We start from the raw sequence: 24,610 nt of genomic DNA, 5'->3' as shown, positions 1-24,610 counted from the left end.
TTCAAGTCTGATCTCTTTGAGTAATCGAAAACATGGAGCGAATACAAAAGTGTAAGCCTTCCTGGCCGAAAGGGGTACCTTTTTCACGCTTCAAGTATATGAAACGGTTAGGGATTTCATGAGTCGAAGTATATGAAAGGGTAGGGAAATCTGTCATTTAGGTGTTTAAAAGGGCCTTTCATTATTTTCCAATGGAAGGTATATGAAAGGGATAACATTTGTCAATGGAAGGTATACGAAAATGGTATATAAAAGCGTAAGGGATCGGACCTCGGGCGGGCGGGCGGAGCCTCCCCGTATTTAATTTTTTTTTAATTCCCCCCCCCCCCTCCCAGGCAGCCCGTAAGTCAGTTCATCAATCAACTTTATTTAAAACACCGTAAATGGCTCAGCAAGCTGGTTTTCAGACATGCCCTGTAAGAATTACAAAATATAAATGCTAAAAAATTACAAGAATTACAAGATATAAATGTTAAAACAACTAATGAACTAGGTATAACTTAGTGCTAAATATTATTTAATGTCAAAGAAATTTAAACAATAGTAATAATTAGTAACAAACATAATTTACTATATATTAATACGAACCAGCCATGTAAAAATGTGCCCTAGTGATGTAAAATGTGTCCTAGGATATCACACGTTTAAGGCTTGCAAGATCCCTTATCTGTATAATCTCATGTATTTGATTTGACAGTTGGTTCCAAGCATTTGCACCTCGATAAGAGAAAGAACGTTTAAGAAAATTCGTTTTAGGTAGCGGTAATTGGAAGTCATAGTTCAAACCCCTCAAATTATAATTATTGTGAACTTCTGACGTTTTATGAAAACACTCCTGAAGACACGTCAGTCAATTGTTATTGGGGTTCTCCATTGACGAGTAATATCATCTGGCGTTAGACAGAGTAAAATACTAAGTCTGGCCGGTTTTGGCCGGTTTGGATGCCAAAGGGTTAAATTCATGAATTTAGCTTTTGTCAAGTTTTGCCAAGAACCAATAGTCATATAACTAGTTTTCGAGGTATTGCAACCTAATTTGTTTGTCTGAAGCCAATCATGTACTGCAGCTAAATCACTATTTAAGGAACATTCGATTGTGGATATATCTTCATGAGCCATAGTTATATACGTATCATCGGCAAACATACCAGGTGCTGTATGGTGTAGGCATAATTTTTGGGAAATTGTTTTCATAAATTATAAACAAAAATGGCCCAAGTATAGAACCTTGGGGAATGCCACATGATACATGTTGTTCTGTGGATAAGACTCCGTTTACGTAACATCTTTGTGTTCTATCAATCAAATGTGATTTAAGCAACTGAAGAGCATTGCCATTGACACCGTAACAAGAAAGTTTACGTCGTAAGATGTTGTGGTCTACAGTGTCAAAGGCTTTCTTTAAATCTATAAAGACACTACCATTGAGTTTACCAGCACCCATATTAGTAAGCCAAAGGTTTACTGCACTTATCAAAGCTGTACAGGTTGAATGATTTGGTCTAAATCCAGATTGAGAGTCTGTCAAAAGATTTCCTGCTTGGAAATACTCTAACAGCTGAGTATGCATGACCCTATTCAATGAATGGTGGGGTCACACATGGTGTTTTGGTGCTTCGATCGGTTTGCTGTTTTGTGGTTTAGTAATGCCCTTGGTGTGTGATACCTTATGACAGCCCTCATTTTATTACATTTTATCATGTAACTTTTTCCTATTAAAAGTAATGTTATTTGGGAGAAAATCAGGATTTATCAAGGGGAGGGGGATTGCACAGTGGTGAGAGCACTAGCCTCCCACCAAGTATTGAAGATCACCTCAACTGAAAAGTAGCACCAAATTTTGTAAGTTCATCTCTTATGTTCATACTAGTTTCAGCTTTAGATTCCTTTATAGTATTCATTATAGCTTGTCAACATTCAGTATCCTCAGTGAAATACAAGCTTACATAAGAAATATACTTGTTGAAATTGAAAAATGGCTGCAATTTCCGAGTTGCTGTTTGTCTCGGTTTCGAAGTGACTCTTGGTGCTCAACTATTGTAAGGGAAATGAGTTTGATTTGCATAAGAATACGCAACTCATTTCCATTTGAATGGTTGTGCACCAGGACTCGCTTTGAAACTGAGGCATGCAGCAACTCGGAAATGGGCTATTGACCTGCTCCCAACTGTGTGGCTTCCTAGCTCAGTTGGTAGAGCATATATTGCACCAGCATCGCAGAGGTCATGGCTTCCCATCCTGTTGAGACTGTTGAGGCTGCCTGAACTTTTCAGGTGCCTATAAAGAGACAATTGCTTAAATTGTTCAGTTGAGTGCAAGGCTCACTTCTATCTTTCATAATTTGATATACTTGCAGGGTTTTAGTACATCATCTATTCTTTCTAAATATTCTTAACCAAAGCAACTAGGATTTTTTTTCTTTCCTTCCCGTGTGATAAAGGAAAAAAGAGGGGTTGCAGTTCAATTCTCTGAATTATTGATTATTGTTAATTCCTCATTTGCTCTGAATTTACTATTATCGTTAATTTAGAAGACTGAAAGTGGGAATGGTCATATTGTGTGGACATGGAACTTGAACCTGGGAATATTAATTTTGTTGATTACCCCGTCACCTAACCCCTTTTCCACCACACCGCCAGCTGCGATGAGTCCATAGTTTAAACAATTTTTGATAGTGTTGGCTTATCACTCAGCAAAAAAACAATATAAAGTGCTGTAGAAACTCCAGGTTCGAATCCAGTCCACAAATATGGTTTTTTAATTTTCCTTTTTTTCTCTGCTACCTTTAGTTTTGGGACACAGTATGTACGTAGAGGTAAGTGAAGTTTATTTCTACATTTACAGCATATTTTAGCATTTATAAGCTCAAAGTTAATTTTCCCATATAAAGTCTATAAATCGTATACCGAGCTTGGGCTGCCTGTGGTAACACGCAAGGTATCTTCATCACTGGTGTCTGACAATTGCAAGACTCAATCTTAATTGTCACTTTCTTCCAAGTGAAGTATTATCGTTCATTTTGGACACTGAAAGCTTGATAATTAATAACAGTGCCTACTAATTCAAAGGTATTTTTGCGTGGTTTACTGAATGTGCTGGAAAAGCAGATCTTAACATTGAGATCCCAAAAGAAAATTAGGGGTAACCACGCATTTTTCGAAGATAATTAATCAACGATATTTGTAATTATTCTATTGTAGTTGTGGCTGCAATTATAAATCACAAAAGAGAAAGTGACACCGATTTCAGCGGCTGCTTGTGATCAAGTGGTGTCTGAAATTTGCAGGCTGCAGACTGCCTACAAATAGCAGTGATAAACAGTATTTAAGTCTAAGCATCCATTTCAAATAGCGCTGATAAAGAGTATTTAACGTTTTAAAACGGGTAGCTTTTAGGGTTAAGAAGAGACTTGGGGCGTTTTCCATTTACAAAAAATTTCCGGAAATTTCGGTGGAAATTTCCATGGGGTGAAAAACGTGTTCCATTTAACTCAGGTCCGTTCACCGCCCAGTGATTGCGATTTTACGCGCCAGAATTTAAAAATGTGGCCGTGAATATCCTGGAAGTGGTAAGATCTTTCAAAAGTTGTAAATGGAACACACATTTCCATCGGAAAGTTTCCAATGGAAAAACAGGACTACGTTCTGTTTATTCCGGAAATTTACCAGTGGAACGAACCAAAAACGTGTGTTCCATTGACATCCCCAACCGGAATTTCTAGTCCCAATCTCCTTGCAGACGAGGCAATTTAGTATCCACTCCACCCCATCTTGTCGTTTGGTTTCAAGATGGCGAAAGGTTTCAAGCATGGTGGACGGAAACATAGAATGAAAAGGACCTTTCAGAAGGCATCTAAGGGTAAAAAACGAAGTTTAAAGGAATATGGAGGCCAACATCCTGTGGATGACGAGTGAGTGACTTTTTAAATCAGATTTTTCTCCAAGTAATAAAAATTTTATCTGTTTGTTTTTGAATGCACGTGGATCGTGTTTCATCGTATTTTCTGTTTACATCCGTTATCCTAACGCCTTAAATCATCAACTAAAAATCAACCAAGCAAGTGACAATTTCGGTTGGAATTTTAAATCCTTAGCTTTTATGCAATGTCAGGGACACTCACTCAGGGCAAACCTTCCTTCACTGATTGTCGGACGTTTATAATTGTGTGACATCTGCAAATTCAAAGTGCACTTAACCTTACGACGTTAGCGAGCTGGGATGTCAGTGTAACGACTGTTAACAGTTTCATTTGTTTTTCTCAGTTTCGTGGACAAAAAAATTAAGAAGAGACCAAGACAGGAGTCATTTGTTGAGGTAAAGTATGATAGGGAAGATATCTGTTTACAAACATTGCTTTTGTTTTTCAAATGTGCCAACCACAGGAACAAAAGACCCTTTGTTTCATCAACCAATGAGGCTCTGGTTGGCACATTAATGACAAATATTAATGATCATTATCATGCCCCGCTGCTGCTATCATCATTATCATGTTAGGTTGTATATAGTTAGGTTGTATATAGCTTAGGACCTATACTCCAATGTTAACCCTTTCAGCTCCGTGGGGTTCCCCATTGACGAGTAAAATCGTCTGGCATTAGACAGAGTAAAATCTATAAGTGGCACTATATTTGGAGTTAAAGGGTTAATGGGGACATAGTTTTTGAGTGAATCCAGCTGTTGTTAACCCTTTCAGCCCCGTGGGGTTCCCCATTGACGAGTAAAATTGTCTGGCGTTAGACAGAGTAAAATCTATAAGTGGCACTATTGGGAGTTAAAGGGTTAACTGTAAATAATTGAGGAAGTAGCTAGTGCTGCCTGAAAAAATCAGATCTTTAAATGAATCGACTGTCCGATCTTAATAGATAATTGTAATTAGTGAAAGGCCACAGATCTAACAATACAGTACTTAACTTGTTTACATGTCTATAAACAATGAGTTTCTTTAATCTGAGATAAAGGAACCCATTTAGTGATATTAACCCTTTGACGTCCAAACCTGCCTAAACCGGCCAGACTTAGTATTTTACTCTGTCTAATGCCAGATGATGTTATTCGTCAATGGGGAACCCCTGGGAGTTGATGGGTAAATCACTCACTGAAAAACTATGTCCCCATTATTTAACCCTTTGACATCCAAACCGGCCTAAACCGGCCAGACTTAGTATTTTACTCTGTTTAATGCCAGACGATTTTACTCGTCAATGGGGAACCCCTGGGAATCAGTGGGTTAAGGTGTAAATCTTATCCAGGTGTACTCCTCTACGTGGGGAGACTGTACATCAAATCTGATCACCTGAAATCAAAGTAGATCAAATAAATTGTTGCTTTTTGAGGAAAGGGGAAGACTAGCCTTGGAGTTAATCTTCTTTCAGCAGAGTGAAGAACCAACAAATCAAATCAGCTCTCAGCTTCTCATAAATTATTATTATAATGTTTTGGCAACCAGTTTACTCAATTTAATACCGTTGTTGTTGTTTTAATTGATTTATCAACTTCTTTTGTTTTGATTATTGGAGGAAAAAGAAAAAAAGTCACATGAAGTCATTAAGGTAAGAAAAATAGTAGATTATGGGATCTCATCTCAACAGGTACAGTAACAGTGTTTTGTAAGGAGCAATATTCAGCAAGCTCATGCAAACTGAGCCACATCGTTGTCCATTGCCTGATCAACCTGTTTTGGATGAGTAGAAAAAGATGCCAAGCAAAATTTTATTACTTGAAAATTACTCTGCATTCTTTGTTTCTAATATATCAGAAATATTTTTTGTAATAATTAACAATTATTCGCCGAAGGCGAAGTGATTATTGGTGAATATTCACCGATAATCACTGAGCCTGACGCGAATAATTGTTTTAGTATAAATACACAGGTGATTATTTCAAAAATAGAGAAAAAAAAAACATTTCAACACGAAATCGTCTTCACTTACAGTCGCAAAACGACTACTGGCAGCCATTTTGTCCGTCGAGGTGATTATCAGCTGATAATCCGAGATAGCGAGCCAATGAGAGCGCGTGATTTTGTATAATCACCTGTGTATTTATACTAAATGTTATTATCCTGGCCCCAGTTGTTCAAAAGATGGATGATGCTATCCACCAGGTAATCACTAGATCCATTGGATAGCGCAATATTGGTTTCACTATTACATTTGTACTTCGGATAGTGATTTAACCAGTGGTTATTGCTATCCTTTGCTTAAACAGCTGGGGCCTGTATAGTACTTCAAATGGAGAATTAATGAGGACTTTACAGACGAGGCAAGTGTAACAAAACCTTCTTTCTTGGCATCAAGCCCTTTTGGTATCTCAGGCACCCTCAATTACTCTTTTTGTGGCTCAACTCTCTGACCAACGTTTGTGATAAGTAAGACAGTAGTAGACTGGTTTCTTGGGATTAGTGCTCTACCAATAACGTTTTGTTGTGGAGAGAGTAAATTAAATAAAATCAAATTAAAGCTGATCAGATGGAATGTTGAATTAAAGCCATAGACCCATATCACTCTATGTCCAAACAAAAGATTTTGCCCGTCGAACCTCTCATTCAATGTGAGGCTGGACGGGCAAAGACAATGCAAAGACAAAGCCTTTATTTCCCAAGGACTCCAAAATGGCCGCCGAGTGATAAAGGTGAATTCACTCCTCAGGTGCTCCAGGCACCTCCAGTCGAGGAGGTCTGGCATTAGACACAGTAAAATCTCTTAAGGACGTTCGCACCAATTGTTTCTGCGCATCCTTACTGCGCACGCAAATGCACACGCCACGTCATACATGAGCGTGCGCGCTAAGTAATAAAATGAGAAATGATAGGGCAAAAGGCCATTGCTATAGCTTTGCCTGGATTTAACGGTCTTGGACGTTCGGTGACCCCTATTTTTCTTTCCAGAAACGGATGATTTTATTTACATTTCTCTCCACGTTGTCCAAAAATGAACAAAAAATCAATGTGGGAAGTTAAAAAATTTTCAAGATTTCTGCTCACGGGACATCAAATCCTGCCATCTTGCGGCTGCAAGGCGCGTGAAACTGTGGTCGCTAAATGCGAACTTGATCTTTCAGGAAACTCACCAGTTGACTAAATTCACTTAATAAGTCCACTTAAATAATATTTAACAGAGAAGATTTCACTTCAAAGATTTGATTGCAATATATTTGGGTTTACAGACACTGGCCTTATTCGCTAACGAAGCCCGATTTTGTCACATTTTGGGTGTTTTCCGGGCATGTTCTCTCCAAAACGAAGTTGGTGACCCCCTATTTTTTTTTACATTTCTGACATAACTAACTCATCATCTTACAGTGGTAAAAGTTTCAGAAAAAAATCAATGTTGAAAAATTTTCGCGTGAACGTCCTTAAATCTCACTGCCAGGAGTCAATGGGTTAATATTAAGGAAAAACTGGAGTACACAGAGAAGCTCATCTAGAGCAGAGAAAATAACTGACTAATTAACTCAACATACATTCAATGCTGTGTGCTACCAAGCCCAGGAAGTGAATCTGGGACACTTTGGTAGAAGGCAAGTGCTCTCTTCACTGTCTCAACTCCAACTTCTGAACAAAACTGTTTCATTTTTCACGTGTTTGTTAATTTGTTGCAGGACCATGAAGTAGACAGTTCAGAAGATGAGGAACACCCTGATCCTTATGCAGAGTTACTTGGTATGTTTGGGATTGACCCGGAGTCTGATGCACCGCATGTGATAAGTAAATGGAAAGTGAATGGAAGCAAAGAAGACGACGATGACGAGGGAACTGAAGAGGAAGCTGATGACCAGATCAAAAAGGAGAAAAGGATCAAGAGAGGAAAGCAAGCTAAACATGGTTCAACCCAAACAAAAGTATGATAAAAATACAGCAGATTGTTAATGAGAAGAGTGTATAAATTACATGTAGTTAACAATTTAGTAAAAAATAAATGTCAGGATACTTGATTAGGAGTACACTGTATTTGGCCATTCTGACTCTAACTTCCTTTCTTGCTGTCAATTATTATTTATTTGAATTGTTGCCATAATCATATTTATTATCATCAATGATCTTATTTCTGCAGAACAAGGAAAAAAGTAATGATGTTGATCGTGGCAGTGTTCCCATTTTACAAGGAAACGGAAATGATGGTGTTGATAATGGTAGTGAAAGAAGGGATGAAGATGAGAAGGAGGAGGATGATGATGATGATGATGATGATGACATCTTAAATACAGATGAAGAAGACACTGAGGATTATCGGAAAGAAGAGGAAGCAGTCGAAGAAAGTGATGAAGAAAAAGTTAATGATATTGATGATATCCAGGGAGGATCATCCTCTGGTAAGTTGTAGTGGCAAAAGCTACAATGTACAGTTGTTTCGTTAATGACAATGATGACGTTGAAGAGGACAGGGATGAAGAAAAAATAATATTTGTTCTTTAAAAGAGTTGTTCTCTCAACAATAGATGAGCTCTGCAACTGGTTGAAAGAGCCATGGAGTTATATCCATTGGAAAGGGGGGGGGGGGGGGGAGGATGTATCCATGGCAACCCTTTCAGTGGCCACTACCAAAAGCACTGTCAAACTGATTAGAACTATTGGTGAAGAGCTAAATCCAAGCCTGAGACTGTATAAAAAGGGGTGGGGGGGAGGGGGGGCACAAAAGGACTGCAATGAAACAAATTGTAATAAGATTACCATGTCAAATCTTTGGAGGCGTGGTGGCCTCATGGTTAGTGTGCTCGACTCCAGATTGAGTGGTCCGGGTTCGGGTCCTGGCCGGGGTCATTGTGTTGTGTTCTTGGGCAAGACACTTTACTCCCATGGTGCCTCTCTCCACCCAGGTGTATAAATGGGTACTGGCAAAATGCTGGGGGTAACCCTGCAATGAACTGGCATCTCATCCATGGGGGAGTAAAAAATACTCCTAGTCGCTTCATGCCACAGAAACCAGGATAAGCTCTGATTCTGATGGGCTACTTGGCTCGTAAACAGACTTTACTTTTTACAGGTCACATCATTGGTCACAAAGAGCTCGCTACAAGACCTTTAATCACTCACTGAAAAGCTATGTCCCCATTAACCCTTTGACGTCCAAACCGGCTTAAACTGGCCAGACTACTCGTCAATGGGGAACCCCTGGGAGTCAATGGGTTAAGGCAACCAGTGGTTTCAATAAGACTAACAATGAAAAGTGTCAAATGTTGGCTGTTTCAGTCAGAAGTTGGCTACTTTTTTTTTTCCTTAAATTGAAGTAAATAAAGAAATAATTCTTTCAAACCTAATTTTCTACATGTAATTTCTATTCTCTAAATGCAGATAATGGAGACCCATTTGTTGCTCATTTTGAGCAGGAACTGGATGAAGCAACAGTGAAACTTCTCGGTGATGTTAAAACTTGGCGAAAGAAAACTAGCCAAGTAAGCTGTAATAATGTCTGACAGTGTACATAATTGTCAAGTGTTAAAACCTTTTACAAACAGAAAGACAAACGATAAAAGGGAGCAGGCATGGAGCGCAGCGGTGAGAGCACCACCTCCCAGCAATGTGGCCCTGGTTTGATTCCCCGTCTTGGCGATGCATGTGTATTGAGTTTGTTGGTTTGCTAGAGAACTCTGGTTTTCCCCTTTCTTCGAGAACCAAAGTATTTGATCCGAACATACTTAACTATTAGAGGGTAACACGAAGTGCTAGTTTTCTACCCAAGGCATATGAATCATGGGAGCATTAGGCCTACTAATGGAAATGGGCCCACATAAGGACTGAGAAAAACTCTGACCAGGGTGGGAATTGAACCCACAAACTTCAGGTTAGATCACCGCTGCTGCTCTACCGACTGAGCTACAAGGTCAGACAGGAGCAGGTCATGGGAATTTAAGATGTCAATATCACAGCAATGAATATTATTGTACATGACTGTACAAGTACAAGGAAGGGTTACGTTTTTGCAAACGTTGGCCATGTAGCACTTACATGTATACTTCAACAGACTTACCGGTAAGTGTTAGAGGGTAATGTGAAGTACTTTTTTTCTACCCAAGCATATAAACCATGTGAGCATTAGCCCTACTAATGGAATGATATGATTTCTGTACAGTGTTCCCAATTTAATAGCGCCTCATTTCTTAAGGACGGTGCCTACTATTGTTATTGCGCATACATTCTGCGCATCTCGAGATACTCGGATTTCCTTTCAGCGATGCTTACCAATACAGGCCGGGATATTTTTGCGTGGTTTAAAATTATGCAGAGAAAGTAGATCTTTGTATTAAAGTGCTATTGGTAGCCAAAAAGAGGTTAGGGTTAGGGTTAGGGTAACCATGCATATTTCAGAGATAATTAAGCGTCAATTTGAGAAAGATTGCCATACATGGCTTTGTATTTTAAAGCTTTTTACAAATTTTGTTCAAGAATTATCTTTGAAAAATGCGTACATGTAGTTACCCCCAATTTTCTTTTTCAATTTCAATAACACCTTTTGAGATCTACATTCCCCGCATTATCATAAACCAGGGCAAAAATACCTTTGAATTAGTAGGCACTGTCCTTAATACACTTGATACATCATCATCATCATCATTATTATTATACATGTAGGTAGAGTACATGTAACTTAGACATGAACAGACCACTTGGCAATGAACAGTTGATGTACACAGAATACTAGAGCATACATGTATTTATCTGTCATGTCTTTCTTAGATCCCATTGTTCGGCAGCGTCACTGAGATTTCCCTTTCATTGGAGTCCATACCTACAGTTCATTTAACTACCAATGAGAAAACAACATTTTCAGATTTAAAGGTAATCACACAGTGATCATGTTTCCTATTAAGTCCTACCTATTTTCTCCTATTTTTCAAAGAAATATTATTCTTATTTGTGTCCATCGTTGGTGCAAAATGCAACATATTTTAATGGTAGTACATTGTACATGTACATCAAACGATAATTATATTTTGAATGCAATATACTTGAACCATGCCTCTTGGCTTAAGCTGTGAGTTGCATCAGTTATCTCCTGGCTTGCTATGTTTGCTGACATTTTTACCCAGAAGTTTGTTATTTTATGTACAAACCAAGATGTTGCTCTTTCAAGCCATGTCTGTTAAGAACATGAGGCAATGTGCATGGCCCAATAGTTAGGGTGTTTGCCTTGTGATCCAGAGATTCCAGACCCAAGAACTCGTTCAATTCAAGGACTCATTCTGACCACTTATTGAATTGAATTTGAACCTGGTAGTCTGTGGTGCAACTTCTCAGCTGCAGTTGTAAATACCCAACTGGTTTGCGTCCGGACAGTTGGGACTCCCAACAGTTGTTGTTGTACCCTGGGTGCCAGAGGTTATTTTTTCCTTTGGAGGAGGGAAATTACGCGGCAAAGTCCTCGACCGTTGATTTCGAATCGCTGAGCGTTCTTTCCAACCGTGGCACCCAGGGTATTGTTGTTGCTGCTCTGTTGGATGTTTCTTCCATTTTCTCATGTATTTCCTCTTTTGTAAACTCTCCTTGTAACCCTGGAATTATCGTTACCATCAGCATCATCAAAAGAGTTGTTGTGTTGTATTTATGAATAATTTTATTTCATTTACCCCTTTAGATAAGAGCAAGACTTGCTCAAGGTTGGGAGGCAATCAATGGTGTCCCAGACTCACAAGGTCTGTTAGTCTTTATTGCTTTAGATTGTTACAATAATATTTTGCTGTTATTGTGTGTAAAGCCGAAGTATTTTTGCTAGTTTTTAGAAGTGATTCGCAAGCCATTTTGACTCTTTCATCTTTGGTGGCCATCTTGAAATCTATCAAAGGGGTATTATTCTATCCAGCATACACTATACTCACTGTCTTGAATGTGAATAGCCATTTTAAAGGTCCTAGAATTGATATTTATGGGAATCACACAACCTACAGATTCTTAATGCAGAATTGGCTAAGCTTAAGGATGGCAAAAATCTCATTATCAGGTATACACACACCGGAATAATAATAATAATAATAATAATAATAATAATAATAACAACAATAACAATAACAATAACAATAATAATAATAATAATAATAATAATAAAATAATTTAATATTTCATTCTCTTTGAAGGGGGATTGTTCACTACGCTTCAACAGAATCTCTTTTATTACATTAATTCATACCAGGTTGGTATTTTTGCTGTAAAAAATTAAAGTGTCCTCAACTGAGACCTATCATGTACTGTACATAAAATCAACCGATTCGGCTAACTCAATGTTGTACCCAATTCAAAACCCCAAGACATTTGAATTGGGTAACATTCGACTGCATGCCTAAAAAATTATTGCCACCTGTGAGTTTCTTATATTTCATGGTTTTTTTTTTATTGTAGCTGAAATTCAAATGTTAGACAACGCAACAGAAAGAAAATAGTCAGACTTAATGTAATAACATCCTATTGCCTTCATTTTTATGCAGCCATACAACTAGAATTTAAAAGGGTCTTGGAAAAGTGACATCCAAGCTCAAACTGGCTATGTTGCATTTGGCCAAAATGTGAGGTTAATGAGGTGGTTTCTAAGAGGAAACTGAGTATACTTTTGTTTTTTACCTTAATTGTAGAATGGTCCGTGATCTGATAGACACCCTTGATTTTTATTTTTGGGGAGAGCTTACTTTCACTTGATAAGTGTCCGTTTATTATACTAAAACTGAAAGAACTAACTGATTTGCACACAACTTGTGACAGCTCATTTGCAGGTACATGTAGAAAGGTGCCATTGATTTTAACACTCAAAATGTGGCCCAGATTTAGCTTGCATAGCTGGCAGGATATTTATATTGCAGGATTAAATCAGTGGTTGTTCTGTTGTGTTCTGGCCATGAGTGAGAGCGGGAATCTCAAAACTACTCGACGCAAGGCTTCCTGGTTGTCCCAAAATCCCCACTTTATGGGGCCAAGCTTTTTCAGTTTCTTGCCAATAATTATTAGAACTAGTTCCTTAGATTCTTTTAAAAGGAAGCTCAAGACCCATCTATTTCAGATCGCAGTTTTATAGTATTTCTTTTTAGTATTTGTTTTTATAGTATTAATGTAACATTTTTAGCATATTGTAATCTAAGGCCATGATAGATTCAATTTTGCTTTGAGACAATGCATAATGCATTCCAAAAACTGTTAGTATTATTATTATTATTATTATTATTATTATTATTATTATTATTCTTTTAAAGGAAATGGCCCTAAAAATATCGTCATAATGTTATTAAGAATAATATCAGGAATCAACCTGTTAAGTACAGAGATCAACCTGTTATTAAGTACTTGTAAATAAACTTTGAGCAATGGTTTACAGGGTGGTATCTTATCCTCTTACAGGACTTGTTTTACTCCAGCCGTACGTTCCAGAATTGTGATGAAATAAGGAATGTCTACTGTCTCCATGCTGTCAATCACATTTTGAAGTATAGTGAATTACTTTGTAGCTTATGTTTTTCCTCGGATTGCCCCATAAGTTATACTTTAAATTAGGAATGTTTTGTTATATGTGGTGGACATGTATTTATGAGTTGCAATAAGTCTTACTCTATATTACAGAACTCGTTCAAGAGTAACGAAAAATACAGCTAGAATCGTTCAGTCATGGAAAGACAAAAAAGAAATTGGGTAAGTTTATCAATAACTAAGGGAACACGATCGATATTAGTGACTATCTTTATTTGTACTCTACTCTTGTCTTTTGTGGAGGCTTTATAACCCTAAGGTCAGTGGTTCAAGGCCAAGTTCATCACTACAATGTTGTTTCCTTAGACAAGAAACATTTCTGTGCACTGTTTCTCTTGACCCAATTGTATAAAGGCCGGTTTACAAGGTACGATTTGTTGGCTGGTTTTGTCAGGCCGATAAATTGTACTGCATAAATTGTGTAAAACATGTATTTTTTCCTCAAAAGATCTTTCCGTTGTCCTTTTAGTAGCCGCCATTTTGAATTCTTTACTTTTAAAGTATTTATGCACGTTACCCACTCACGTATCCTTTGATTGACACGGCTGTTTCTCGCGGAGTGTCGGCCCGACTTAAAAAAGTCTGTTGCACTGTTGTTCATCGGCTGTCAAAATATACTCAAGTCGAATAGGCCACTTCGGAAAATACCATTATAATATATTTACTCTTCGTTGTTCACCCAAATTTTGCATAAGTGTTGTTTTTGTTTTCTCTTGGGACCATTGTAAGTCCCAAGAGAAACTGGAAACAATCCTTATGCAAAATCATGTGATGTAGTGGCTACACCGTTACATTCTCTTTTCAGGAGAGATCCCACTATCACTCAGATTATTACCTGTACATTCATTTGCTTTTTTTCCATAGGGAACTTCGAGATCAAGGATTAACAAGACCCAAGGTCGTCATCCTGGTACCATTTCGAAATGCGGCATTGAAGGTGATTGAAGTTATAATGCAACTCGTCTGCTCAGGAGAAGGGGTAAGATGGACATGTATCTAGTGCACTTGATAACCATTAAGAGAGCATTTTTTTACTTCGAAGGGGAGTGAGGTGAATTAAAATTGTTTCCTTTACAGGGCCATGTTCACCCAGAAGCATTGTGCACCACGTTCAACTTGATGGAAAACCCGAAAATCACCGGCGAGTACCCAATCAAAAAGCTGGAACTATTTCAAAACATTTAACACAAGTGCGCAATGTCTTTTGTGTGAACTTTTGCCTTTAACTAATGTTATCACACATTGGTGTCGTAAAAATACATGTAGTTTTCATTAGTTCTATAGATGTGTATCTTAGGTTTTCTCAATTGTTTCAGTGACACTGCAGTGTATTTTCTGTGTAACGTTTCCTATGAGATTACAGGTAAATTTGGGTTTAATGGAGGACAAGGCATTGATTTTGATTTTCAGTTAGAGATTTTAATGGTCCCTGTAGAAGTGGATCATTAATTTGCACCTTTCTTATGTGTAGGTAGTAAAAGACTATTAAATTGTGAACAACAAAATTAATTATTGCAGAAAATAATAACTATTCACCAAAGTGGAGGTGGCTAGTGGTGGCTGTTTACCCTTTGCCCTCAAGGGCCATGGGTCAATAGCCCATTTGGCTTCGCCTCATGGGCTATTGACCCGTCGCCCTAGTGGGCTACAGGTCTATTGCTACATGTAACTAGCCACCAACACTGAGGTGAATTGTTGTTTTAGTATAATTATACTAAAATGTTCAGTGAGGTATTAAATATAGCCTAAACAGATGATTTTAACTCATTTATTCAAATCCTGCGCGAGCTGCTCGGAGGTGAATAGCAAAGGATATGCGGAGTTTGAGTTGTCAATCAGCAACGCTATCCACTGTTTTAGTACATATACTAATGAAAGATGTACATTGTAAGACTCCTGTTGTTCTTGTGCAAAAACTCATTTTTTATCCTGCAGGGCCAAGTTATGAACAAGAAGCGTTTTTACGATGAATTTGGTGATCAAGACGAGGAAAAGAATAATTCCAAGGGTTCCAAACTCAACGACTTCAAGCTCATGTTTACAGGAAACATAGATGATTGTTTTCGAGTTGGGATCTCTGTCAGTAGAAAAGCTCTGACATTGTATGCCAAGTTTTACTCTTCAGACCTCATTGTGGCATCACCTCTTGGACTTAGGACTATCATAGGAAATCAAGGGTAAATTTTTGTTGAGTTCTGTTTCCATTCAAAAGCTTGAAAAAGTGTATGTTTCATAAAGTGGAGAATTCATCAATGACTCAAGGACATGCGGAAAAATTGCAGCTGCTAAGGAGAAGCCTTTGACCTCCTTGCCCCAGTTGTTCAAAAGGCACATGTAGATAATGCTATCCACCAGGTAAATCATTATCCACTGGATAGCGTTATTGGTTTCACTATGACTTATCCACTGGATAGTGATTTATCTGGCAGATAGCGCTATCCATTGTTTGAACAACTGTGCACTGATTTCTACGCTGAGGTGACGGAAACTGATAGGAGCGGGCCATTCACTGTGATCATTGCTGTAACAAGTCACCAAACTGAAGCTCCATGGTTAAAGATCTGAACTGTTTATCAAGTCATAGGCTGGACTCCTTTGCGTAGTATTCCTGTGTCACTCACTCAAAAGTTAATTCTTTCATTAGTCTACGAATGCGGTGGGCAAAAAGCTACTGTTTCTTATTGTTGTCCCTTCTGTTTTGCACATTATCGAAGTTTGCTCCCTTTACTAGTTTTGAGTGAAGAACCTGAGGTATGTGGTTGTGATAACAATTATAGCAGTTACTTTTATTAATAATAAAACCTCATGCTAACTTGTGGTGTACTGGAAATCAAATTGATCTTTTTATGAAAGACGAATACCAGAGTACCCAAAGAAAATCCTCTCGAGCGTAAAACTCAGACTAGAACACAAGTTATGATACCAAACCTTGACACATTGTTTGAAGGCAAATGTTCATGTTTCTGCTCTAATGTTCGTGGTGCATGTCAATTAAAATCATCAAGGAAGAGTCAGTTGGGAGTTAAGAAAAAATGTGTGCGTGCGTCAGATAAAAACATGCATCTCTTGTTATGGAAATTGCTTGCAGAAATTTGCTTTCAAAATCTTTTGTATTTTTAATACATGGTTGATTTTATCCTGACGTGCGCACCTTTTTTTGGAACTCTGAACTGGCTTATTCCTAACATCTCTGCCAACTACCAAAATTATCACAAAGGCAAGACGATAGCACAACTATCCCCACCCACCATCTTATACTCAACAGATGTGGTGCCTTATCCCAATTTTGAACTTCCCTTTTTACATCATTGAATTGGATGTCATTTGTTTGCAGTGAAAAGTCCCATGAGTATGACTTTTTGTCATCCATTGAAATTATCATTATGGACCAAGCAGATGTGTTTCTGATGCAGAACTGGGAACATGTCCAGGTAACTGCTGTAGGATACATCTAGGTGTAATTTTTATATTAAATGTTAAAATCAGTTTCATCTATCATGATTATATTAACACCAAGCACCATGCTCAATAGGCCATTTCTGAGTTCATGTCTGCCTCCTCTTCAAAGCAAGTCTAAGTGCAAAGTTTTTGTCATGGTAATTAGTTGCATTTTACATATCAATGAAAACTATTTTTATACGAAAAACTTCGATCTATGGATAAGTTTACTCCCTTGTGGAATAAATTGCTAGCATAATGGGAAACTATAATGAAATGTAAAATCTATGTAACAGCTGGTGTGGATGGCATGCAAAGACATCAGGCTTGCCTGTGTAGCTGGTGGTTTTGTTGGCACGAGAGGTAAATTGACGAGCAGCAAAGCATGGGGAGGGGTGCTTCCTTGTTAATTTGCCTCTTGCGATATATGCGCCAACAATACCACGAGCTATGCAGGCTAACATCAAGCAGGTGCTGCCATTCGATCTTGCTCACCACCCACCCAACCCCTCAACCCAAGCAATTAAGATGGGCCCCCACTGGGGACTGCACCCACTGTTTTTGAGCAGCAGGTTAGTTGTTTCTTCTTTAAGCTCCATGTCTCTTAAATTCTTTTCAGCACATATTTGAACATCTTCACCAGCAACCCAAGGATTCCCATGGTGTGGACTTCTCTCGTGTACGAATGTGGTGCCTTGAAGGATGGCAAGTGCTTCTTTGTCGCTTCTTATTGATCAGAGATAATTTTGATTATTTATCTTATAGAGAGGATGAGTATACAATCATGCCATCAACAATCATGCAATTATTACATTGTGAAATGGAGGTTGGGTGACTGGGATGTCCAAGGGCTTCCACTGGAAGCTGGCAAGCCAGCCCCTGGACTGAGTAGCAATCCCATGGCTGGCAAACCCCACAACCCAGTCATGAGCCCCCACACCATAAGTCACTTGTCACACTGACAAGCAGTGGCAAAATAGGGAGGGGAGGGGGGAGAAGCAAGCCAACTGAGTGAAGTAGTGAAGTGGGTTGTCATGTTGTGTTGATGAGTAATGATGATGATAAAAATAATTTCTTTTAATTTGCAGGTCAAAGTATTACAGGCAGTCTCTTATATTCAGCAGCTTTGTATCACCTGAAATGAATTCATTGTTCCACAAGCACTGTTGCAATATCCTTTTACATTTTATAAAATTAATAGGAATGATCCGACATCAGCAAGAACATTACAGGGGTGACTGTTTGTTTGACGGAAAATGATTTCTTTTATCTCCCTGCTCCCTCTGGGGTGGTGAGATAAGAGACCCTGGGTATGAGGTTGCATTTAGAGTGTTCTTGATTCATGTTTACAGCTGTATCTTTGGGATTGGAACAGGCAAGTGCATGGGGTGGCTGAGGGGGGGGGGGGGGGGGACTTTCCATATGAAAAGGGCTAAACAAGACCTTCATGGCTACATACATGTATGGATGTCATTTTTCCCAGAACGCCCCAAGTGAGATGCCAAGCGAGATGACAAGCATCCCTGCCCCTTTCACCTCAATAGGGACCTTGAGATTCTAGGACGAGGACGAGTACAAGATTTAACTGCCTGTTTTCAGTGAAAATACTTAGAAAATCAACCGCACAAATAACATTATCTTACTCTTTGTTAACAGTGTAGGTTGCTCAGTTATTCAAGATTATTGCTGGTAACTGAGCCTTTTTGTTGAGCAAAAAGTGCTGGGCACTACCGTGTTGTTGACTTGACATTTTTGCAAAACCTACTAAAATGATGCTGGTATCACGTTTTTCCTGCCTGAAATGCTGGTTTGCGCACACTCACTGTTGTTCTATGAGAAAATCTTGTACTCGTAGTTGTCCTAGAATCTAAAGCTCTCCATTGTCATCAACTGCTATACTCACTCCCATGTGCACTTGGTTGGCCTCTCTATTTAGAAGAGATTTCAGGTTTAATTTGATTTGCATTGCAAAGGGTTCCTATCTTTTCATGGTTGTGATGTCTTCTTTAATAATTTCCATATTTCACTGGCAAAATGAAGGTTTCTCCATCTTCTGTACCAGGCTCCATTTGTCAAGTTGTTGTGCAAGTTCCGCAGGTAATATAATACTGTCCTCATACTTTGTATTTTTATTTGACTCGAAAGTCAAGCCACGTGGTACAGTCTGAGGATTGCACTGCATGGCAATTACACTATATCACACCTTTCTGCTGATTGGATTTCATCCACAGCCTCAGAAGTTGGCATGGCATTGCCTTGCATAATATGATAGGTTTTGCTCTGTACCTTTAATTTAAATGGTGGCATGCAAGGATTTCATTCACAGTCAAAAAGAAAAACTGCCTTCTGTGACAATATCATACCAAAGAAGTATAGAAAAGGTGCTGCTAGTTTCTTTTCATTTGATTGCCCACACTTTAGACCACTTTATGTCCAGCATAATAAACAACTTGTAAAGAGCTTTGCTTCCATTATGTCAGATACTGACGGTCGATTAGTAATAATTGCTTCACATGGAAGCAAGAGGTGAAGGACTCAATGGCCCTCCAGCCTGTATGGCTGCCTAATTTATTATTATCTCAATTTTGTTTATATATCAGGCTTATCATCGCTTTGAAAGCTCCAGCTTTGCTGAGGAAGCTGATAAAAGATTCAATTTCTTTATCACCAAGGTAATAGAAGATAATCTGCATGCAAAAATGTCAATTGAAAGTAATGGCAATCAGTGCGGTCATTTGGTGGCCTTAAATGAGTGGATGAAGACGTTGTTAACCTATAGCAGGAGCTATGGATGATTGTATATAATTATGGTGGGGTCTTGATACTGTAAGGAAACAAATTCGTTACTTGTGTGCAGACTATGCAAGTAAACCCTATCAGCTCCATAGGGGCCCCCTGGAGAAAAAAAGTTAATTAATGATAAAAATGATGGAAGAATATGAAATGGCTTTCTTGGTATTATAAATGTGTGCAACATACGGTCCCTGCTAATTATAATAATACTTTTATAAAATAATTAATGCATTATTGTTGGCTGGTAATATTAGATCAAAAAACGAAGTTTATGTTTTCTTGAAAAAGTCCTTATGGATGACCTCTCGGATCTTCACATGCTAACAATCCCAATCGGCTGGAGAGAAATTTTAAATGGTATTCACAGAATTTAGCCTTGGAACATTATAGAACAGCCCTCATGGGTGGCCAGAGCTTACCCCTGGTAAGTTACACCTATGACTTGCCGAGAGTTAAGACACTAAGAACTTGGTGTAGTGTTTGTCTACAGCTTGTTGCTTTGCCAAATATTTGATGCCAGTTAAAGTTTCTGATGTTAAGAGCTTGGATGTTCATTTGCAGGTTTTACCAGAATTCAAAGACTCTCCTTTGGGTTACACTGCTATTTTTGTTCCATCCTACTTTGACTTTGTGAGACTAAGGAACTATTTCAAGCGTGAAGCCATAGACTGTGCTCAGATTTCAGAGTGAGTGACACATCAGAAGTGACTGGTGATGATTTGTGATCCAAACTCAGTTAGCTAAGTGTCCAAGTTTTTTAGTCGCAAGATCTGTGATTTGATCTTCAGTGACTTGATGTCTGTTTTTCCCAGATCATGTCGGTTTAGCTTAAAATATCAGGAAATTGAACTGTAACCATGGGGGAATGGGATTAAGGGTACATTATTGCCTTCCAATGATACCAGCTCACACGCATACCCATTACCAGGGATTTTCCCTCATGTTGTTTCTGCTAGTCCTTGAAAAAAAGTCTCAGGCAGCTACATGTATAAGTACAAGGAAAGGTTACGTTTATACAAACGTTGGCCGTGCAGCACTTATATTTTAAACAGAGTTAACTGAATAGAGGGTAATGTGAAGTGCTAGATTTCTATCTCATATGAACCATGTGAGCGTTAGCCCTACTGATGGAAATGGGCCCACACAAGTTCATTTCCCACCCTGGTCAGAGTTTTTCTCTGTCCTTGTGTGGGCCCATTTCCATCAGTAGGGCTAACACTCACATGGTTCATATGGGATAGAAATCTAGCACTTCACATTACCCTCTATTCAGTTAACTCCAGCTACATGTATAGTTTGGGTGAAATTTTATTCCCACTGTAGGGGTTTCAAATTCAAACAAAAAGACTGCGCAACTAGAAACTAATTATTCTAAAAAAACTTACAGGGCTATAACAGAGGATTCTCACATGCACAATCAACATGGGCTAATAAAGTACCAAATATAGCAAGATGTTATCTTGCATTACAACACAGGCAGCATTAAATAAAATAAAGTGCCTTTACCTTAGCTTACAGCTTTCGTAATCAACCAATAGATAAGGATGCAACATGGGGAGACTGTTATCAGTGGTTATATGACTTTTATTTTTCATGCAGGTACTCTCAACACAAAGAAATACAAAGAGCAAGAACCTTCTTTAAGCAAGGCAGAAGACGGTTTCTCTTGTTCACTGAGAGGTTTTATTTTTTCTACAGGTGAGTGATCTATTACTGAACAGATGGAATTAAAGTAAAAGCGCAAATGCATCATTTCCAGTAGCATGAACCCGTCAATGGGGACCCCCCAGGAGTCAATGGGTTAATCACTCACTCACCCTTACTTACTTCAAATTGGAAAGTCTGAAAAAGTCTGAGCTTCAGATGGGATTTGAACCCACGACCCTCCGTGATAAAGTCTGGAGCTTGGATTTTTCTTAGTTTATCACACCTTTCAATAATATTATTGACTGGATTTCGTCCAAACTGGAACCATTTAAATGGGCCTTGCTGTTGTACAGTCAATCCTTCTAAATAGTTAAGTGTTGAAACTGGTTTGCTTTTACATGTAAGTCCAGCCAATCAGTATAATTTTTGCTTCCAAAGTTTGGACACAATATCCAAGTTGTTAGCAATGAGTGCATCCTAACCCTTTCATTCCCACCACCCCCCCTTTTTTTCTGGCTTGCCTACCTCAAATTTTAGTAACCCCACGTGTGCAAGAAACGTTTTAATTTTCTTTCTCAGATATCGAATCAAAGGAATGAAGAACATCATCTTCTACGAACTTCCACACTACTCTAAATTCTACAGTGACATCTTAAACTGCGTGGGCACTAGAAAGAGAACCTCTGACAATCGGCTTAATCCAGTAACCTGCACAGTCTTGTACACAAAGTTAAATGCACTGCGTTTAGCAGGTGTGGTTGGCACACAACGCTGCAGTCACATGATATCCTCAAAAAAAGATGTGCACATGTTTGTCACTGGTGATGATAAAGCTTGAGTGCATGGCATTGTGAAAAGGCTGCATCTGGTCTTGCAGTAAAGCTACATCCTTACCACAGCACCAGTTAGCTATGACAAGGCATGTGCCTTCCATCGTCAACACTACATGTATGTCGTGTGATCACTGATACAAGGTTCCTGATACAAGCAAGGCAACAAGTAATGCAAAACAATTAACTGTTATTGTACCGTAAATCCTCTTTTAAGCCCCCCTTTCAGAGGGGGTCGACCGAAAGCTGAACATGGGAGCTCTTGTTCACTTTTGCCAAAAGCAGAAGAAAGTTCTGCAAGTACAGATGAACATGAAGTAGAGATCCCTCACCCCTACATAAGGCAAGACCATAGATTGAACGAGAATGTTAAGCACAGCTGTTGCCTTTTCCAGGAGTAGTGAAGTTTCTTCTTGCACACTATGAAAATCATATGATGTTTGAGGAGCCATCAACATGAACTAATTGGGTGGTGATGATTGTTATAACTCATTGTCGATAGTCTTTTTGTTTATAACTTGAAACAATCTTCTAGGCACACCTTGTTAACTTTCGTTGGACGTTACTTTCCTGTCATCAGTCAAAGCTACAGTGTATTTTGTGGGGGAGAGAGAGGATTTATGGTACCTCTACTGTCTTTATTTGACATGAAATAATCACCCTCAAAGAGTAACTACAAACAATTTGTAAAATTTTATTCTAGGAAATGTCTGCTAATGGAGATCATAAGACAGCTTTGAGCTATGCCACGTGTGACCAGTATCCACGAGACTGAAATGAACATGAGAAATCCCCTTTGGAGCTTCAGAGATTTGAATGGAATTTTGAAGATTTTTCGGAAAGTTGGTACGAGAAATGCACAATAACTGAACAATAATTCGTCAAATGCTTGAGTAGTTTTCACTTTTCAAACAGTTTATTTTAAAACGAAAGTTTATGGCTAACTATTTGCGAGATATCAAGGAAAATTCAGAATCTCGTGAGCAAACTTCAAAACTGGCGTGGAGATTTGAATACTCAGTTCAAATTTAAAAACTTCTGGTCACGCTTGACATAGCTTGACTGTAAATATTTTTTTCCAAAAAAATAAATAATTACAAGTTTTACAAAATCCTAAGGGCTAGTCAGGCTAATCACATCACACTCAGTATCTGCTGGCTTTCAATTTTTAAACAAAAGTAAAGAAAATGCCCAATCCTCGGCTGTTTCCACCATCCTGTGTCTGAATCTGTGACTTGCTTATCTTGTACCAAGACCCCTCCCCAACTAACTGTACAAAATATGTTTCATTACAGACAATAAGAGTACCTTGCATCATTTTCTGTTTCTGGTAAGAAAAGGTTTATCTTACCAATCAGTAAGGAACCAAAACTTGCTGCTAATGTTGGTTTCAAATTCAAGGTGTAAAATATGAAACTGAGTTTGAAATGTTTCAAGGTTGGTTGTAAAGGTGAGCAGAATTTTCTTCTCCTATTGGTTACCGGTCTCTATTGGGATAACAATGTGCCCTTTTGTCTAAGAATTCAGACATCTGGCACAGTTTTTCCTAAAGGGGACCACCACGCTGATGAATAGCATGTATGGTTCGTAAGTTTTACAAATTTATTACAGTGAAAGTCTTAACTGGAAAAAAATGGAAAAGATCTCTCAGCTTCAAGGCCAAGTTTCAACTAGTTTTTGGCAAAGTTGTGGAAAACTGCAACAATATCCTTTGCAGGGCCCGGTTGTTCAAAAGTCGATTAACGCTAATTCCAGATTAAAAATTAACCAACGAGTTTATTTCGGTACTCCCAATTGCTGTTCAACGCTGATATTTGGCAAAACCTTACATTAGAGGTATTCAATCTTGAAAAACGAAAGTAAGCAAAAGAAACTTTCACCAAAAAGTTGAAAACATGAAACAAAAGTTTACGCTAATCCTGGATTAAGTTAATCGGCCTTCGAACAACTGGGCCCAGGGCTGTCTACCCTTTCATGAAAAAGAAAATAAAAAATCCCTGATGGCAATACAACCTCTTTCAGTTGAGTATGTGTTTGGAAAAGTTCATCTCTGCTAAGACAGACCAAGTGAAACAGGTACGGTAGCTGCCATCCGCTGAGTAACGGTGATGAGTTGTGCAGAAGTGCAGTTTCAGAATTGTAAAGGCCACCCATCAACAGTTTTCACTTGTTGGCCATAGGATCCATGATCACACTCATTCCAATGGAACCTTTTGCTCTTTTCACTGTGTATCTATCGTTGTTAAAAAAGGGGAATATTGTAAACTGGCTCTTCTTTGTGGCCCAGTGGTTAGGATTGCCTTTCATAATTTGTCCTTAAATGAGGCACCAAATAATTTTGTATGGTCTGAAGCAAAGGAATAGATATGACTTTGAAGGGAAGTACACTTGCAGTAACCATGGGGGTGCAGGATGGCACACTGGTGAGAGCACTCATCGCAGACCAGATGTCACATGTGGG

General features: G+C 38.5%; 2 protein-coding genes across 3 annotated transcripts in view; one reads left to right on the top strand and one right to left on the bottom strand.

Moving 5' to 3' along the window:
- LOC138025934 (U3 small nucleolar RNA-associated protein 25 homolog) lies at positions 1–23,337 on the top strand. 2 transcript variants are annotated; one of them, XM_068873076.1, is made up of 23 exons: positions 1–140; positions 2,790–2,815; positions 3,789–3,910; positions 4,263–4,314; positions 5,517–5,588; positions 7,600–7,839; positions 8,052–8,310; positions 9,290–9,390; positions 10,673–10,774; positions 11,571–11,628; positions 12,067–12,122; positions 13,316–13,401; positions 13,535–13,603; positions 14,306–14,420; positions 15,377–15,618; positions 16,776–16,872; positions 17,499–17,584; positions 17,968–18,052; positions 18,902–18,976; positions 19,480–19,551; positions 20,234–20,358; positions 21,272–21,370; positions 21,899–23,337. In XM_068873076.1, the coding sequence occupies exons 2-23, from the start codon at positions 2,804–2,806 to the stop codon at positions 22,155–22,157; spliced, it is 2,484 nt and encodes an 827-aa protein (XP_068729177.1). In that variant the 5' UTR covers positions 1–140; positions 2,790–2,803; the 3' UTR covers positions 22,158–23,337. The 2 variants fall into 2 exon arrangements, with proteins under 2 accessions (XP_068729177.1, XP_068729178.1); XM_068873077.1 differs by having other exon boundaries at positions 3–140; positions 5,517–5,549.
- The window catches only part of LOC138025935 (3-hydroxyanthranilate 3,4-dioxygenase-like), a 16,261-nt gene continuing 14,474 nt past the window's right edge, over positions 22,824–24,610 (bottom strand). Inside the window, exon 12 of the mRNA XM_068873078.1 lies at positions 22,824–24,382. Within this exon, the coding sequence (XP_068729179.1) occupies positions 24,313–24,382 (70 nt within the window). The 3' untranslated portion in view covers positions 22,824–24,312. The remainder of the gene's footprint in view (positions 24,383–24,610) is intronic.

Source organism: Montipora capricornis, chromosome 12 (assembly GCF_036669925.1).
Source record: "Montipora capricornis isolate CH-2021 chromosome 12, ASM3666992v2, whole genome shotgun sequence".
NCBI lineage: Eukaryota > Metazoa > Cnidaria > Anthozoa > Scleractinia > Acroporidae > Montipora > Montipora capricornis.
The sequence above is the reverse complement of the archived record's forward strand: the minus strand, read 5'-3'. Positions and strand labels throughout refer to the sequence as shown.